This window comes from Phacochoerus africanus, chromosome 8 (genome assembly GCF_016906955.1).
Source record: "Phacochoerus africanus isolate WHEZ1 chromosome 8, ROS_Pafr_v1, whole genome shotgun sequence".
NCBI lineage: Eukaryota > Metazoa > Chordata > Mammalia > Artiodactyla > Suidae > Phacochoerus > Phacochoerus africanus.
Genome location: NC_062551.1, coordinates 27,943,856 through 27,962,811, shown reverse-complemented (window position 1 = coordinate 27,962,811; position 18,956 = coordinate 27,943,856). Strand labels below are relative to the sequence as shown.

Here is an 18,956-nt window from a genome sequence, read left to right as displayed (position 1 = left end):
AGGGTTCCTATGTTTGCAGTCCCCAGCCTCATGAAGTAGGCTCTGCATCTCTCTGGATCCCCAAATCCTCCAACCAGAATATGCCACACATTTCTGAAGGTCCTTCTGCCAGAAAGCATTGTCCTTGGAACATCAGCCCAGCTCCAGACAAAAAAAAATCACTCACACAGTGTACTCATTAGCAGCTGGAACAGGTTCTGAGGAGCCTTTAACAGACCACCCTGTGTAGGGAACTGTGCTCATCAGGATGATAAATGTAAGGATCAACACATTCAAGGAAAATAGAAAATAATAGAAAGGCAGAAACTTAATTGTAACTTTTTTTTGTCTTTTTGCCTTTTCTAGGGCCACTCTTGTGGCATATATGGAGGTTCCCAGGCTAGGGGTCTAATCGGAGCTGTAGCCACCGGCCTACACCAGAGCCACAGCAACGCGGGATCCGAGCCGCGTCTGCAAACTACACCACAGCTCACGGCAACGCTGGATCCTTAACCCACTGAGCAAGGGCAGGGATCGAACTCGCAACCTCATGGTTCCTAGTTGGATTTGTTAACCACTGCGCCACAACAGGAACTCCAATTGTAACAAAATTTGATATATCAAGCCCAAAACTGATTATTTGCAAAAACTAATAACATTTGAGAAACCAATGGAACACTTTAAATATAGATTTATAATTCAAATGGAGTTCCCATGGTGGCTCAGTGGTTAACGAATCTGACTAGCATCCGTGAGAATGCAGGTTCGGTCCCTGCCCTTGCTCAGTGGGTTAAGGATCCGACGTTGCCGTGAGCTGTGGTGTAGGTTGCAGACGTGGCTCGGATCCTGCATTGCTGCGGCTGTGGTGAAGGTCGGCAGCTACAGCTCCGATTTGATCCCTAGCCTGGGAACCTCCATATGCCACAGGTGTGATCCTAAAAAGCAAAAGAAAGAAAGGGAAAAAAGTCATGACTACAATATCGTTATCACAACTAAAAATGTTAACGATTATTCCCCCCCCCCACTTTTTTTTTTTGGCTGTGCCTGGGATATGCAGAAGTTCCCAGGCTGGGGACTGAACCTGTATCACGGAAGTGACCCAAGCCGCTGCAGTGACAATATTGGATACTTTTTTTTGTTTGTTTAGGGCCACACCTGCAGCATATAGTGAGCAAGGCCAGGGATTGAACCTGCATCCTCATACCAGTTGGGTTTGATTCCGCTGAGCCACAATGGGAACTCCAACACTGGATCCTTAACCTGCTGCACTATAAGAGAACTCCCAACAATTATTCCTTAATGTCATCAAATGTCCAATGTTTATAATTCTCTAGTCATCCCACTCTGTGTGTCTGTGTTTCCTTTTTGGCCATCCCACGGCATATGGAGTTCGCTGGCCAGGGATCATATCCGAGCCACAGTTGCAATCCAAGCCACAGCTGCAGCAATGCCAGGTCCCCAACCCACTGCAAGGGGATGGGGATTGAACCTGCGACCCAGCACTCCCAAGATGCCACAGAACCCATTGGGCCACAGCAGGAACTCCTCCCACTGCTTTTTTTTTTTTTAAGATAAATTCTCAAATTCCATTTTATTTTTTTTTCAAATTCAATTTTCTTTCTTTCTTTCTTTCTTTTTTGTCTTTTGTCTTTTTTTAGGGCTGCACCCGAGGCATATGGAGGTTCCCAGGCTAGGGGTCTAATCTGAGCCATGTCTGCGACCTACACCACAGCTCATGGCAATGTCGGATCCTTAACCCACTGAGTGAGGCCAGGGATCGAACCCACAACTTCATGGTTCCTAGTCGGATTTGTTTCTGCTGCGCCAAGACAGGTACTCCCCTCCCACTGCGTTGTTTTTTGTTTTTTGGGTTTTTTTTGGCTATTTCTTGGGCCGCTCCCGCAGCATATGGAGGTTCCCAGGCTAGGGGTCTAATTGGAGCTGTAGCCACCGGCCTACGCCAGAGCCACAGCAACGTGGGATCTGAGCCGCGTCTGCAACGTACACCACAGCTCATGGCAACGCTGGATTGTTAACCCACTGAGCAAGGGCAGGAACCGAACCCGCAACCTCATGGTTCCCAGTTGGATTCGTTAGCCACTGCACCACGACGGGAACTCCCCACTGTGTTTTGATTGCTGCTTTTCTTGACTGTCTTCCCCACTGAACCTAACCAGGGACCTGGGCAGCCTCTACTGTCCATGGGGCTGATACACCTGGGTCCACACACCCAAGAGAAGACAGCCACTGCTCTGTGGGTGAGCACAGACACTGAGCACCCAGTTGGCAGGAGCACCCTCCTGCTACCCCCACCATATGAAGAGCTATTCTTTTTTTTTTTTTTTTAGGGCTGTACCCGTGGCATATAGAGGTTTCCAGCCTAGGGGTCGAATTGGACCTGTAGCTGCTGATCTACACCACAGCCACAGCAACTTCAAGCCACTTCTGTGACCTACACCACAGCTCATGGCAACACCAGATCCTTAACCCACTGAGCAAGGCCAGGAATTGAACCCGTGTCCTTAGGGATGCTAGTCAGATTCATTTCCACTGAACCACAACAGGAACTCCATGAGGAGCTATCCTTAGCATGAGCACTGACCAGGCTCAGTCAGGTTCTCAGAGCCCCCACCTCATCTGACCTGGGGCACCCTTTCAAAATCCACATGCTGTCCCTGCCCCCTACCACCATCTCTTCAGCCTGAATCTCCAAGGATGAGGCCAGGGCATAAAGATTTGGGAAAAATGCCTCAGGTACATTTGATGTATTACTCTTCCTGAGCCTCATGTGGCCCAACAATGTGGCCTGACACTTTCACCCTGCACCACTGTGAGAAGAAAAAGCCCTGGACAGGTCACTGGGCTCATCTATAGCCTTTGGGAGAGAAAGGTCAATGTCAGTTGCCAGGGAGGCCTTGATGCCACGTCTGCTTTGTGACAGAATCACCAGAACAGCCAGCACCATTCTTACGGGAGAAATGGGGACTGGCCCTTTGCCTGATTATCCATGGACCACCTCCTGAGAAAGGCTTTCCCTCACTCCCCTGCCTCTTCCCCTGGGCCACAGTAGGTGACCCTCTTAGCTCCCAGGACTGTTAACCTGAGCCAACCACAAGTGAGCTAACGCCAGCCGGATTTCAGAACAGACGTCAGTGCCCATCTGTGGAAGAAGCCTGCCACAGCCCCGCCCTCTGCAGCACACCCCTCCCCACACAACTCACACACAACTCACACACAACTCCCCACACAACTCACAGGCCAAAGGCTGCCAGATGATAACCTATGGTTTCAACTGGCTTTCTGGAAAGACTTCCTCAGGCCTCATCCTGGTCAGAATGGCCTGTGTAAACCTGGGTCACAAACAACCCCAACAGCCTCTTCAACTTCCTCTTGCTGCCTTGGGCCAGCTGTTTGTACACTGAGCCCTAGAAGCTGATTCAGCCTGCATCCCTTTACCTAACTGGCAGTGTGTAAGTGCATGGGGCGGAGGGGGCGGGCAGTGAAGAAGGGCTGGGGCAGGTGGGGTCCTGTGTGTTCTCTCGTTTCCATGAAAGGACAGTCCTCCATTCACCTGATGCTGATGAGACCAGGCGTGGGCACAGGCCTGACAACACAGGGCGGAAAGGAGCAGCCATTAGTACTAATGAAGCAGGCAGCCTAAAAGCTTTTTACTTAGAAGCTGCTCGCCCACCCAGGGAACAGTCCGTTCTGCCACCTTGGCTTCCAGGAACCCCAGGCAGAAAAGGATGTGGGGGCAGGAGCAGGGGCGGGGTCTTGGAAAAGGCTGGAGGAAGAAGGAGGAGGGGTGGTAGAGGGGATGGAGGCAGAGAGTCTGCTCTTGGCCAGATCGGCTTCTTCCCTTCCCTCTCTCCTCTGCAAAACCCAGGGTCTAGGTCTGTACCCCAACCCCACCCCACTGTGGTCACTGGTCCATCACCCCCTTCAATGCCCTTGACCTAAGTTCCTGGAAGCAAAAGGAACATGCCACGTGTAGGGTCTGAGTGAGCATCTCCAGGGCCACAAATTAAATTAAGTGTTCAGGGCCGCCTGCCTTGTTATGGCTAATAGTGCTAGCCTACCCATCCCCCAGGTCCCTGTCCTGTAGAAATTTGGGGGCCCTGGGTACCCTATATCATTCCCAAACTTTCATTGGCTCCTGGAGACTTCACCCCAAACTAGAGATGGGTATTCCTCTTGCAGAGCACCCAAAAGCCTGTGAGAGAGGCCTGAGCTGTGTCCCCACCCATTGGGGGGGGGGCCTCATGCTCTGGCTGCAGAGAACAGTCACGTGTGGGTCCTTCATTAGACCCTGCCATATAAACTGAGGGCATAGGGTGGCCAGGAACTCTTGGGGCAAGGATCCAGCAAGCAGAGGTAAGTCCTCAGGTTGAGCGGGGACTCTTACTTTCTGTGGGGTGGGGGTGGGGGTGCTTCCCTCTGGGGTAGGGCACCTAGAGAGTGCTCCAAGGATGAAGAGGGACTAAGTGGCACATTCTCCTGCTGAGCCAGGCTATGCTGACCACAATGTTGCTGAGCTGTGCCCTACTGCTGGCAATGCCCACCATGCTGGGGGCCCAGATAGGCTTGGCCCCCCTGGAGGGTATCGGAAGGCTTGACCAAGCCTTGTTCCCAGAACTCCAAGGTCAGTGCGGGCAGGCGTGGGTTGGGTGGGGCTTGGACATCCTCTGGCCACAAAGTATTCTGCTTGTATGAGCCCTTTCTTCCCCTTCCCAATCCCAGGCCTGGGAGGTGGGTGTTTTGTGCATGGGTGGTTCTGCCCTCACATCATCTGTCCCAGATCTAGGCCTGCAGCCCCCACTGAAGAGGACAACTGCAGAACGGGCAGAAGAGGCTCTGCTGCAGCAGGCCGAGGCCAAGGCCTTGGCAGAGGTAACAGCTCAGGGGAAGGGCTGAGGCCACGAGTCTTGAGTGGGTGTGTCAAGCATCAACCTCTATCTGTGCTTGGAGTTGCCACTGTGGTACAACGGGATTGGCGGTGTCTTGGGAGCGCTGGGACGTGGGTTCATCCCCGGCCAGCACAAGTGGGTTAAGGATCTGGCCTTGCCATCCCTTCAGCTTAGGCTGAGACTGTGGCTTGCAGCTGATCTCTGACCGGAAGCTCCATATGCTCTGGGGTGACCAAAAATGGAAAAACAAACATACAAAACACCTCTACCTGCACTTCCTGACCCCCTCACCCGGGGCGACACTGCAGACCATCCCGTCCACGCTCCACTTCCATCCTGCCTTGATCTGGTGCATTCCATGAACGTGCTTTTGGAAGTCCTTGTTTCCCAACCCTTGTAGGTGCTAGATCCTGAAGGACGCAAGGCACGCTCCCCACGTCGCTGCGTAAGGTTGCACGAATCCTGTCTGGGACACCAGGTACCATGCTGCGACCCATGTGCTACATGCTACTGCCGTTTCTTCAACGCCTTCTGCTATTGCCGCAAGCTGGGTACTGCCACGAACCCCTGCAGCCGCACCTAGCTGGCCAGCCAATGTCGTCGGGGTCGGGGCGGGGGTAGGCGGGCGCCAATAAAGGATGGGACCAACCCCAGGGTTGTGGCGTTATTTTGAACGTGACGGTCGTTAGGGGCGAAGGTGCCTCTCAGCCAAGAAACCACACACACACATCCCTACTCCAGGGCCTGCGCTATCCCAACATGAGTCACTTACACTCTTAAGAGTGCCAGGAGCGGTTGGGAGAAGCAGAGGAGGACCGTGCTCCAACCCTAGGAGAAGCTTATATAATAAATGCGGGGGAAAGAGTCGCAGCGCTGCAAAGGGTCTGTCGCTCCCCGCTGGCTAACAAACCATTAGGATCCAGGGCCCGCTTAAGGCTAACCCGACGCGTGACCCCCAGCAAATCCCACCCTTCACAGTTCCCCTCTGGGGAAGGTTAATTCACCAGTCTGAATATTTCCAAGCATAAGGGGCGCCGCCCACACCCATCTTTACTCCTCTGGCCCCCACAGTACCAGGTGCTCCGGACTCGGAAACTCTATAGAGTGCAAGCCCCCGCGTCCACGGGCGCCACCACGCGGCTATTCTCGGACATTTTAAGTCGCTCCCGCCAGGGCGCGGGAGGCGCTCCTCCCCTCAATGAGCAGGCGCCAGAGGGCGGCCCCCAGCCCACGGCTGCGCAGAAGTTCCGTGCGAAACCACCCGGAAATCGGGTGCTGCTTAGAGCCCCGCCTCCTTATGGTCACCTGATGAGCTTGACAGTCCGCTGCTGGCGCCGCGTCAGCTGATCTTGGAGTTGTGCTGCGTGCCGGCCGGTCCGGTCCGGGTCCTCTGGTCCCGCCGCCCCAGACGCAGCCATGTCGTTCTTCCCGGAGCTTTACTTCAACGTGGACAATGGCTATTTGGAGGGGCTTGTGCGCGGCCTGAAGGCCGGAGTGCTCAGCCAGGCGGACTACCTTAATCTGGTGCAGTGCGAGACGCTCGAGGGTGAGCCGCGGGGCTGGGCTGCGGGCCCGAAAAGGCCTGCAGGGAGGTGGGCCCCGGCCTGAAGGTGCCTAGGTGTGGGAGGCGAAGCTGGGGGTTCTCGAAGGGGCCGGAGAGGTCGGGGAACCGGATACGGGCCTGAGAGGCCTCGCTGGGAAGCCGGGGGTGATGGCGGGTGTTCCGGAAAGGAATCTACCTCCAGTTGCAGCTCAGTGTGGGCCTAAACGCAAACGAGGCTTTAAGAACTTCAGTGGTTCGTTTCCTCTGGGGCCACCTCTTAACCTGTTATTCCGGCGTTGTAGTTTGGAAGAGGGTCACTCGGGAGTGGTTGCTTCGTGCGGGATGTGCTCATACAAACCTCTTTACTTTGACGTAGCCAGAGAGCTGTCTAGTGGCAATGCTTGGGGAATCTAAGTTGAAAAGTCCCCTGCTTTCCCTCCCAACACATACACCAAGGCCTTTGGGATCACTGTGTCTTCCCTTTGGCCTGGGACTGAGCCTTTCTGGGGAATTGCTGAGCCAGCTTAGCGAGAATTTCCTCCCATCGAGCAGTCTCCTGAAGGCAATGTTTGGGAGAGCCCTGAAAGTCTGGAAGTTCATATATACGTATTTGACAATAATTCTCACCCCCTCTACGAAGATACCTTTTGGGACAAGATTCCTAAGCACAGGAGTGGTATCCTTTCTTCTCAGAACACAAAGCTCCACAGTGGGATTGAATCCCTGAATCACAGAATCACACTTACTGAATTGGGTATGTTCCTGATTGCAGTCTTTGCTTCATTCCCCTCCCCCATGTGTAGTGAAGGGCACAGTGGCTGAGCTGTGAGTTACCATCCCTGACTTTTACCAGATATCCTTGAACAGAGGTACTGCTAGCCTCCAGGTTGGTAGCTGGAGAGGGAGAATGGCCAGATGATTCACCTTCTAGAGAAAATTTTCTCATCATAAACTTATTGAGGTTAGAAGTGAACTCATGGAGTTCCCATCGTGGCTCAGTGGTTAACGAATCTGACTAGGAACCATGAGGTTGTGGGTTCGATCCCTGGCCTTGCTCAGTGGGTTAAGGATCCGGCGTTGCCCTGAGCTGTGGTGTAGGTCGCAGACACGGCTCGAATTGCATGTTGCTGTGGCTGTGATGTAGGCCGGCAGCTACAGCTCCAATTCGACCCCTAGCCTGGGAACCTCCATATTTCTCGGGAGCGGCCCAAGAAATGGCAAAAAGAAAAAAAAAAGTGAATTCAATTTTTTAAAAGGTTGTTATGTACCTTGCAAACTGGGCCAGTAATATGAAAATAAATACCTTTAAATTAAAAAACTTACTGAAGTTAAAGTACAGTTGTGGATATTATGGTTTTAATATAAATTTGCAAGAAAAGTCTGTCATCTCCTTTATAGGAGCAGAGCTGGGGAAGGAGAGGAGAGCACTTTAGTGTGCTGGATTGTAGGAACTTTCCAGCAACCTCATTATCCTCGCAGTGGCAGGATAGGATAGTGGAAGGAGGGAGGCTGCCCGGGGCAGGGCCTGGCACACAGTTGGCATTTAATGGGAATTTTATAGTCTTAACTGGGACTAGGGGAAGATCTTTATTTGCTTAAATCACAAGGTGGACATCATTGATTACCAACTGGCATTTGGTAAACTTGTTTCTATCTAGGGTTTTCTCCTGCTGCTGCCCCCCACCCAACCCTGCAGAGCTTCCGAGGGCACAGGGTTCCATCTTCCCATCAGATCTTCCATCATCCTCTGTAAACATATTAGGTTATTCTTCCGACAACACTGCTCATCCGTGGTCACCCTTGTGGATCACCATCTAGATCTTTAATGTGACATTCTGGGATTCCTTCACTCTTGCACACATGTTCCTTTCCCTCCTGCAAGTCACCCCCCAGCCCTTGGTGCACATAGTGTGGTAAACTTTGGACTTTCAGATCTGACTTTGAACCCCACCATATGCTGAATCACCTTAGACAAGTTATTTAATGCCTTGGGTCTTGGGTTCTTCATCTGACATGCTCACAGCACCTATCTATCTCACAAGGTTGTGAGATGTCGATGAGTTATTACATGTAAAACACTTAGCTCAGCACCAAGCACAGACTAATCACTAGGTAAATGTTACCTCTTTCCAGTGTTCTTTGCGCTAGCCATTTCCTCTGCTTCCTTTCTTATTCCTGTGAAACCCAGGATTCCCACTCTTTAAGACTTAGACCCAATACCATCCCATCTTAGAACCCCTTTGTGGCCATGCTAGGCTAGAATGTTGTCCCCCTCCATCCAATTGCAGCTCTTGTGGTGTTTGTGCTGCTCTCCTAGAAGTTTTTCAACACAGAGTTTGAGATTCTTGGGACTCTGTGCTGGAGCTGTTCAGGACTTTCAGGGGCTAGAGATAATTAGAGCAGGAAGGAGTGCCCAGAAACTCCATTTGTCTTTTGTAGAAAGGCCTTCTCTGTTCCTTAAGGTGACACCAGAGGCATGGCCTCCAGGCTTTTGTTTCTGGGTGTTTTTGCCTCCTTATCACCAGGGAAAAGGGAAAGAGAGGGGTGGGGGAGGGAGGTGGGAAGGAGAGGCCAAGGAAGCCTGTGGTCCCTAGTGAGATCTGTCGGGATGTCCTGCTGAAGAGGTTTTCAAAGCACATGTTTTAGATGTAGGAAAGTTTCCAGAAGGCTCAGGCATTGGGTGGAGGGTATTTATTTGTTCTGCAAGGTAGGGCAAGTGTGTAAGGACCCTCCACCACACTTTCCCGGATTCTGCTCCATCAGGGTATCTGCTACCAACCTCTTTTGCTAGGACTCGTTCTCTTAGGACCTCTGAAGTGCATGTATCCTCCATTGTCCATCTTGTCTGATTATCTCTTCTCAGAAGTAGAAGAAGCTCCTACCTCTTTGGTGAACTGGGGACAGGGCTGGGTGGTCACAAAAGCTCTTTCCAGCTGTGAGCATTTCCGGATGTGTTGAGTACCTTCTGGGAGCTGGGTCCTGTGTTAGGGACTTGTGGGGAAGATGAGGTGGGTCAGATATACAAAGGAACCATGCGGTATTACTTTGAGTGTTTTCATTCATTCCATTCATTCTACATATATTTGTGGAACACCTTTTTTATACCAGGCACTGTGGTAGGGTCTGAAATACTTCTTCTTCTTCTTCTTTTTTTTTTTTTTTGTAGCATGCAGTGGCTTAATGCAGGATCTCAATTCCCAGATCATGGATTGAAAGCATCAAGTCTTAGCCAACAGACCACCAGGGAACTTCTTGAGATACTTTGTTGAATGATGTTTTCTTGACTCTCGGTCTTGGGGTAGTGGTCACTGGGGCCATGAGACGACATTAAGACATCTTGGAGTTCCCTGGTGACTCAGAGGGTTAAGGATCCGGCATTGTCACTGCTGTGGCTCTGGTTACTGTTGTGGTGCAGATTACATCTGTCACCCCAGACCTTCCCCATGCTGTGGGAAAGGCCAAAGAAAAAGAGAGAGAGAGATCAATGTAGCCTAATAGTTATGAATATGAGCTTACTACTTCATGGCTTTGTGGCCATGTAACCTCTTTATCCTGAGTTTCATCATCTGTAAAATGGTAATGATGATAAAAAAATAAAATCATATGTATTTTTACTGATGGGGAGGTTGTAAAAGCTAAACAAGATAATCCCTGTAAAACACTTAACGTGAACTTGGCACATGGTAATTGCTGAGTAAGTGTGTTAGCTATTACTGTTACTTTAAAGCAAAGGAAATATATAATTGCATTTTAAGGGTGATGTCATGAAAGAAACAGTGAAGGGGTAATGGAGAATCATAGGGGAACTTTCTTGTCTTTTGCCTTTAGGGCCGCGCCCATGGCACATGGAGGTTCCCAGGCTAGGGGTCTAATAGGAGCTGTTGCCACCGGCCCACACCAGAGCCACAGCAGCGCCAGATCCAAGCCTCATTTGCAACCTACACCACAGCTCATGGCAACGCCGGATCCTTAACCCACTGAGCGAGGCCAGGGATTGAACCTGCAACCACATGGTTCCTAGTCCAATTCGTTTCCGATGTGCCACAACAGGTACTCCTCAGAGGGGAACTTTCTTAAGAGAGCTTGGCTGCTTAAGGCCCCGCTGAGGAAAAACTATTCAAACTGAGGTGTGAACCATGAGGAGCTGGCCTTGGGAGAGCTGGGGCCAGGGTCGGGCAGGACACGGTGAAGTGGGGCAGGGGAGAGCACTTCCTGCAGAGAGACCAGCATGCAAAGGCAAAAATAGTTGAATCAATCAGAGGGACCAAAAGGAGCCTTGGGTGGTGGGGTGTGAGGGACCAGAGTACAGATCTTCTGGGAACTCAGACCCTTGGTTTAAAAAAAATCAGGCTGAGCCCACCTGGCTTCTTAGCACTGGGTGTGGGGGCAGAAAGAGTGGTGGTATGGAGCATCGCCTTCCACAGAGGCCTGCCGAATTTGAGATGGTCAGAGATGACTCAGTGACTTTATTTTAGATCATGAGGAGCATATGTAGTGCCACCTCGATGTTCAAGTGTTCTTTTGCTCATTCAGAAAATACTTTCTGGGAGTTCCCATTGTAGTGCAGTGGATACAATCCGACTAGGAACCATGAGGTTGTAGGTTTGATCCCTGGCTTTGCTCAGTGGATTAAGGATCTGGCATTGCCATGAGCTGTGGTGTAGGTCACAGATGCGGCTCGGATCTGGTGTGGCTGTGGCCGGCAGCAACAGCTCAGATTCAACCCCTAGCCTGGCAACCTCCATGTGCTGCCGGCGCGGCCCTAAAAAGACAAAAGACAAAACAAAACAAAACAAAAAACCTTTCTGAAGGCCTACTCTGCTCCAGCCCCCGGGCCTCATGAGAGAGCCAGGCAAGTATTTCAGGTATTGCCATAGTTCTGGGCCTGAACCCTCAGCTTTGACCCTGGCTTCAAAATAAAAGCATTGCTTTTTTTGGGGGAGGGGGTCTTTTTAGGGCCGTACCCATGGCATATGGAAGTTCCCAGGCTAAGGGTTGCATCAGAGCTGTAACTGCTGGTCTACACTACAGCCACAGCAACGCTAGGTCCTTAACCCACTGAGCAAGCCAGGGATTGAACTCGTGTCCTTATGGATACTAGTCAAGTTCATTACCACTGAGCCACTGAACTCCCAAAAGCATTGCTATTAATCTGTCTGACTGGCTACTAGGAATTCACTTCAAATGAGGCTCTAGCCCTGCCCTCCAGAATTCCCCTCTTCCTCTTGACTCTTTAAAACTATTTATTATGGAGTTCTCTAGTGGCTCAGCAGGTTAAGGATCCGGTGTTATCACTGCTATGACTCTGATTTACTGCTTTGGTGCAGTTTCCATCCATGGTTTGGGAACTTCCACATGGCAAAATAGAAAAAAACCCCAAAAAACCTATTTATTATGTATATCATGAAACATATACAAATTAGAAGGAATAGTATAATGAACCCATAAGTAAGAATCATCTAATACAATGATCGTTAATACAATGATCAATCTTGTTTCAGTAATAGCTGTACTTATTTGCCACTCTCAAATTATTTTGAAGTAAATCCCAGACAACATATCATTTCACCTGTAAATATTTTGGCGTTTCTGAAAAAGAACATTACTTTTTTTTGTTTGTTTTTAAACATGACCGCAATGCTGTTATTCCTCCTTTAGCAGAAACAGTAGCGGAGTTCCCTTCGTGATGCAGCGGAAACGAATCCAACTAGGAACCATGAGGTTGCAAGATCAATCCCTGGCCTCGCTCAGTGGGTTAAGGATCCAGCGTTGTCATGAGCTGTGGTGTAGGTCGCAGACGCGGCTTGGATCTCGCGTTGCTGTGGCTGTGGTATAGGCTGGCAGCCGTAGCTCTGATTGGATCCCTAGCCTGGGAACCTCCATATGCTGCAGGTGCAGCCCTAAAAAGCCAAGAAAAAAAAAAGAAAAAGAAGGAAACAGTTTTCTGATGTCGTCAAATATCCATTTAGTGTTTAGATTTCTTTGATTTTCTCAAATGATTTCTTAATATAATTTGTTGATTTTAGTTGGGATCCAATTATGATCCATTTATTTCAGTTGATGAGGATATCAGAAGTCTTTTAGTATATAGATTTTCTGTCTCATTTTTCCTTTTTCTTTTGGCCATGCAGGATGCGGAACTTCCCAGGCCAGGGATTGAACTCAAACCACAGCAGTGACATCACCAGATCATTAACTGCTAGGCCTCCAGGGAACTCCTCTTTTTCCTTTTATTTAGTGAAGAAACTGGGTCATCTAATTTATAGATTTTGTCTCCATCCCAATTTTGTTAATTATATCCCTGATGTGTAGTTTAACATGTTCCTCTGTCCCTTGTTTTCCCTGTAAATTGGTAAGTTAGGTCTAGAGACTTAATTAGATTCTGGTTCTACTGGTTTTTTTTTTTTGTTGTTGTTGTTGTTTTAAGGGCTGCACCTGTGGCATATGGAGGTTCCCAGGTTGGGGGTCAAATTGGAGCTGTTGCTGCCAGCCTACGCCACAGCCACAGCCATCCACTTTTTTTTTTTTTTAAAGCTATTTAATAGATGATGGTTGTACTTCCATTGGAAGTTGTTTCCTTTTTCTTTCTTTCTTTTTTTTTTTTTGTCTTTTTAGAGCCACACTCATAGCATATGGAGGATTGCAGTCTAGGGGTTGAATCAGAGCGGTAGCTGCTGGCCTGTGCCACAGCCACAGCCACAGCCACGGTGAGATCTGAGCCATGTCTGTGACCTACACCACAGCTCACAGCAACGGTGGATCCTTAACCCACTGAGCAAGGCCAGGGATTGAATCCGTGTCCTCATGGATACTAATTGGGTTCATTAACCACTGAGCTACTACAGAAACTCCAGAAGTTGTTTCTCTTTTTATGACATAGGCATCATTGACATTTATTGCCTAGAACCATTATTTCATTAGGGGTTGCAAAATGGTGGTATCTTAATTTTGTTTCCTTCTGCAATTGCTAGCTTGAATACTTTTTTTTTTTTTTTTTGGTCTTTTTGCTATTTCTAGGGCCACTCCCGCACGGCATATGGAGGTTCCCAGGCTAGGGGTCCAATCGGAGCTGTAGCCGCCGGCCTACGCCAGAGCCACAGCAACGTGGGATCCGAGCCGCGTCTGCAACCTACACCACAGCTCACAGCAACACTGGATCGTTAACCCACTGAGCAAGGGCAGGGACCGAACCAGCAACCTCATGGTTCCTAGTCGGATTCGTTAACCACTGTGCCACGACGGGAACTCCAGCTTGAATACTTTTATACCTGGAAATTTCCAGTAATCAACTAATTGGTTACTCTGAAATACAGTGTAGGAGAGGCAGGATAAATGCTTGATTCTTTCCCATATTTACTAGCTTTCAAAATAATGAGGGGGAGTTCCTTGATGGTCTAGCAGTTAAGGTTTTGGTGTTGTCACTCCTGGGGCTTGGGTTCAATCCCTGGCCTGGGAACTTGCACATGCTGCAGGGTGTGCCCTGCTCCCCGCAAAGAAGAAAACAAAATTATGAGTTGGGCTAATGAGGTTGTTCTTCTTTTGTTTGTTTAGTGTCATAACGTACTTATGGATTTTAATATATTTAAATATATTTAATATGTTTATAACGTTTCAATCTTTTAACTTTATTTTTTTGTCTTTTTTTTTTTTGTCTTTTGAGGGCCACACCTGTGGTATATGGAGGTTCCCAGGCTAGGGGTCTAGTCGGAGCTGTTGCTGCCAGCCTATGCCAGAGCCACAGCAACACCGGATCCAAGCCGCATTTGCATCTGTCACCACAGCTCATGGCAATGCTGGATCCTTAACCCGCTGAGCAAGGCCAGGGGTTGAACCTGCAACCTCATGGTTCCTAGTCGGATTCATTTCTGCTGTGCCGCAATGGGAACTCAAAAGTGGGAGTTTATTGATGCTCAAATTGTCCTTTGGCCAGTGGGAGCTTATACAATAGGCAGCTGAGTTTTTTGACATAACCCTGTAGCCTTTCTTTCTACTGAGATTACAATATATTCCATTTTTGACATAACCCTGTAGCCTTTCCTTCTGCTGAAATTACAATATATTCCAGTGTTATCTTGTACATTTCCCGACCCAGACTTAGAGTCATCATTTCTAAGGAGACCTAGTTCTTTTTATTGGAAAATGATATTTAGAGACTATAATCTGAGTCCAGGGGGTTCTCACTGCTACTGAGTTGTCATTACTTCTAGGATTTTTTTTTAAAGTATTTCTTTTTTCTTTTTTCCTTTTTTTTTTAAAGAAAGGTTTTATTTATTTATTTATTTGTCTTTTTGCCATTTCTTGGGGCGCTCCAGTGGCATATGGAGGTTCCCAGGCTAGGGGTCAAATTGGAGCTGTAGCTGCCAACCTACGCCAGAGCCACAGCAACGCGGGATCCGAGCCGCGTCTGCAACCTACACCACAGCTCACGGCAATGCCAGATCGTTAACCCACTGAGCAAGGGCAGGGACCGAACCCGCAACCTCATGGTTCCTAGTCAGATTCGTTAACCACTGCGCCACGACGGGAACTCCACTTCTAGGATTTTTTTATGAATTAGCTCTCTTCTTACTCAGAAACTTGGAAAATACAGAAAAGCATATAGTTTACTGGACTGTGCATCTATAACTCAGCTGGTGGGTATCAGATACCAGTTCCTAATTTGGAACGGGTGGTCTTCCTGATACTTAGGCCATTCAGTATATCTCCTTCCTGTTGTAAAGAAATAAAATTGACATTCAGGAGGAGGAGTCCTGGGATCCTCTCACTTTCCGTTTAATGTAGATGGTCCTGAGGATTGTTTTCCTCAGCCAGTGAGGTAGATGCTCAGGGACCATGGCTGAAGAGTGCACATGTGTGATATACTCATTGTCTTCCAGAACACTTTATCCCTCTCTGTCCTGTGTCACTTGTCTTCTGTTCATTACAGCATTTCCTTCCGCATCTCAACATTATTTCGCAAAAGATAGCCTCATATAGGAAGAGGAAGGTGAGACTCCAGGCTGGGCTTGGCCAATCACCAGTTACATGAAACTGCAGATATAAACAGAGATGGTGTTCATTTCCAGGAATGCTAAGTTATTCAGCACTAATCGTGGTGTGGCCAGGAATGTGGCTGGAAAGAGATCAGCTTTTAAGGACTGCAAAAACCCCAGGAAGGCTTTTGTCCTGAATTCGAGGGGATGGAGGGAGGGGGTAAAACTGCTGGACTTGTATTTTAGAATGTGCCTGCAGTTTGAAAAGCGTTTTGGAGGTAGGGGCTATGCTGGAGGTGAGAACAGTCTGCAGGGTCTTAGAGTAATCAAGGCCAGAGAAGATGGTGGTGGAGTCTTTAGGCATCAGCAGGGTGCATTGTGAGGGAATTATAGCGAGAGGAATTGACAGGACTTGAGGGTTGGATAAAGAGGCTAAGAAAGAATGAAGAGTTAAGGCTGATGGCCTCATCTCTGGCTTAGGCAGCTGTGTAGATGGTAGTGAAATGATAGTGGAATGTAGAAGGAACAGGTTGGTGAAAGAGTCAGAAATGGGACTGAGGGATTTGTGAGCCATTTTAGTGAAGATGTGGAAGCTGTTTTTGGTGCTTAGGTGTGCGGTTTGAACCTGGGTAGACGTGTGGCCACTGAACGCAAGAGAGAGGATGAAGTCAGAGGAGTAGAGGCCTTAGATGAGACCCTCGCCCAGAAAGGGCTTCTGTTAAGCAAGGTGGGGCAAAAGATGGTCCTGCCAGAAAGGCCAAAGAGGCCTTTCCCCTGAGAAATGGGTGGGCTTAAGGGAGAACCTGAAACAGAAGCAGGCAGTGAATGCCTGATGTGGCCAAGAGAGTAAAAGTCAGACAGCCCTCCGTTTGGTTTTGCCATTCAGAGGTCATTGGTGACCTTAACGAGAACAGAGGAGAGCAGGGCTAGAAGCTGATGGCAGTGCACGGAGTGGATGGGCCAGAGACAGTGTATGGACAGAGCAGAGGTCACTGATGAACTAATCTCAGCTCAGCCACATACTGGCTTTGTGACCTTGGGTGAGTGGTCTGTCCTTAGCTGCACAGTGACAGTGTTAATAGGATCACTCTGAGATGTTAGTGAAGTGTAAGCTCAGGGCCTGGCCCCGAGTGAGCAGTCAGAAAAGCCAGCTGCTCCCAGTGTGATCATTTCTTCCTGTCACTCCTGGAGGGAGGCACTATGCTGGGCCTCGAGTAGATAATGAAAATATGTCACACAGGCCTTGCTGGGGGCAGATGTGCCTAGTGGGCGGACCAGTGGACATCAAAACAGCCCTGAGGAGTTTACGCTGTGGTGCAGTGGGACTGGCGATGTTTCTGCAGCGCCAAGATGCAGGTTTTGTCCCCAGCCTGGCACAGTGGATTAAAGTCATAGTTGTGGTAGCACTCTAGAGTAAGTCGCAGCTGTGACTTGGCTTCAGTCCCTAGCCTGGGAACTTCCATATGCTGCAGGCGTGGCCATAAAAAATATAAAAAACAAAAACAAAAGCACCAGCACTGAATGTCCACAGAGTACGCTATGGGTCAGTGGGAGCATGTGAGTAGTAACATTTAAGGGTAGAGGGGCTCTTTTTGGGGCGAAGAAAATGTTCTAAAATCGATTGTGGTGATGGTTACACAACTCTGAATTTACTAGAAGACTTTGATTTGTGCACTTTAAATGGGCCAATTGTATGGTGTATGAATTATATCTCAGTAAAGCTGTCACACATGCAAAATTAGCCAGGTCGAGGAGATGGGAAGAAGGAATGGCGTTCGCAGTCTCAGAAACATGACACTGCATAGACTAGCAGGGAGCTTTGGGAGCTGGGAGGAGAGAGCAGAGCATGTGTCAGGGTGAGCAGGGCTCGGGGTGGATAGGTGCATCTGTTTGGTTCATGGAAGGCCTTGGGTGTCTTGGGTATCTTGGAAGGATGTGTAGCTTGGGAGGATGAGGGTTGTGATTTTAAAAAAGAGGGTTTCTTCAGTTAGATCAAGGTCAGTGCGTGGGAAATGTCTTGCTTAAGAGTTTCTGTTTATGGTCTTGCCTGGAAACATTTTGTATGTTCCATTTTGTTTGTCAGAGGAGAATATTTTGATTTAGTGAAATTAGGTGACCATGGCTTGGACAGCAAAACAAGCTTAGCTCTATCCAGAATTCCTCAGAGTCAGATGCAATCCAGAGGAAGAGATGACACAGTTCAGGCAATCCAGTGACTACAAGCAAGAGAGGGGGGCTCAGGAAGCACTGGGAGAACGGTATACAGAATGTGATAATCCAACAGGGTTTGCACATGGAATAAAGGGAACAGCTACATTGAGTCTTTGAGCTATGAGAGCCTGGGTCCACACGCACCTGAAGTATTCCCCTCAGTGTTTCTTGATCCATATTGTCTCAACTGCTCTGGGCAGTGGCCTTGTGTGAAGAGACCTTCCCTCCCCCAAGCCCAGGGCCCAGTGATTGATGAGCTGATGTGGGCTACTGATGGGGACTTGATTATGCCTCTCCACTGGCTGCTGCAAGAGGATGAGGCTCCCAGAGCAGGGGTCGAGGTAAGGGGTAGGCAGGAGGGAGGTCTTGTGGCCATGAGCCATGTTGGACTTGATCCTTTAGTGGATAAAGAAGTGGAGAATTGAGAAGGGGGCAAGGGTTGGCAGTGTGATGCAATTAGAAATTTGGTCAGGGGCTCTGGAGGTTGGATTTAGGAGGAGTCAGGCTGGATTATTCCAGAAGGTGGTCTGTACTGGGACAAGAGTGGCAGGGCAGAAGGACTGGTTTCAGAGACCAGCTTAAGGAATGAGACCCATAAGATGGGGCCAGTGTGCCTAAGTCTGGGGTGAGAGGGGTCAGAAATCAGGCTTCTGACCTTCATAAATGACTGGGTGAGTGCTGGGAATGGCTTCTGAGCTAGGGACCACCAGAGGAGGAGAAGGTTTGGGGCATGGACCCGGTGGTGGAGGAGGAGGAGTTCTGTAGCAGATGTGCTGAATCAGGTCTGAGGGAGGTGGCTGTGTGGATCTGGAGCTGGGGGAAGTAGCATTAAGATACCAATCTGGAAGTCATCAGCATGCTGGCGGGCAACAGCTCAGCCCACGCCCGGCCATCTGTTGGTTAGCAGCCAGGACAAGCCTCCTTTAGAAGCTTTGTCCTGCCCACGAGCCCTGCCAGGAGGCTGGAGAGCAGCCTTAGTGGCGGGCCAAGTGGACACAAACATCGCCTGAGGAGGCTACCTGGCGTGGAGCCTAATTTGGCAACTAGAGCAGGGAGAGCCACAGCCAGGGATTCCCCTCCAGATCCCTGCTGTGCCTCCTCCTGCAGGACTGGGCATGGTAATTTCTTCTTCTTCTTCTTCTTTTTTTTCTTTTTTGGTTTTCTTTTAAACGAAACATAATTAAAAAAAATTTTCAACAGTAGAATTGGTGGAAGGGTGACTTGGTGTAGATCCTTTGGGGGACAAAAGTTTTTACCCCCTTGTTTAAACATTGCATGTTGGTGTTCCCATTGTGGCTTATTGGGTTAAGAATCCGACTAGTGGAGTTCTCGTCGTGGCTCAGC

General features: G+C 49.1%; 2 protein-coding genes across 2 annotated transcripts in view; both read left to right on the top strand.

Annotated features, from left to right (window-relative positions):
• The first annotated feature begins 3,808 nt into the window (after positions 1 to 3,808).
• On the top strand, positions 3,809 to 5,525 carry AGRP (agouti related neuropeptide). Its single transcript, XM_047791987.1, has 3 exons — positions 3,809 to 4,621; positions 4,778 to 4,869; positions 5,287 to 5,525. Exons 1-3 carry the CDS (start codon positions 4,492 to 4,494, stop codon positions 5,467 to 5,469), a joined length of 405 nt encoding a protein of 134 aa, XP_047647943.1. The 5' UTR covers positions 3,809 to 4,491; the 3' UTR covers positions 5,470 to 5,525.
• Positions 5,526 to 6,173: 648 nt separating this feature from the next.
• ATP6V0D1 (ATPase H+ transporting V0 subunit d1) overlaps positions 6,174 to 18,956 on the top strand; it is a 42,956-nt gene continuing 30,173 nt past the window's right edge. Inside the window, exon 1 of the mRNA XM_047794291.1 lies at positions 6,174 to 6,432. Within this exon, the coding sequence (XP_047650247.1) occupies positions 6,303 to 6,432 (130 nt within the window). The 5' untranslated portion in view covers positions 6,174 to 6,302. The remainder of the gene's footprint in view (positions 6,433 to 18,956) is intronic.

Excerpts from the sequence above, each read along its gene's own strand:
- AGRP (XM_047791987.1), top strand. The coding sequence starts at position 4,492 with ATGCTGACCACAATGTTGCTGAGCTGTGCCCTACTGCTGGCAATGCCC. Across the intron at positions 4,622-4,777 it reads CTTGTTCCCAGAACTCCAAG|ATCTAGGCCTGCAGCCCCCA; the intron begins GTCAGTGCGGGC and ends CATCTGTCCCAG. Across the intron at positions 4,870-5,286 it reads AGGCCAAGGCCTTGGCAGAG|GTGCTAGATCCTGAAGGACG; the intron begins GTAACAGCTCAG and ends CAACCCTTGTAG.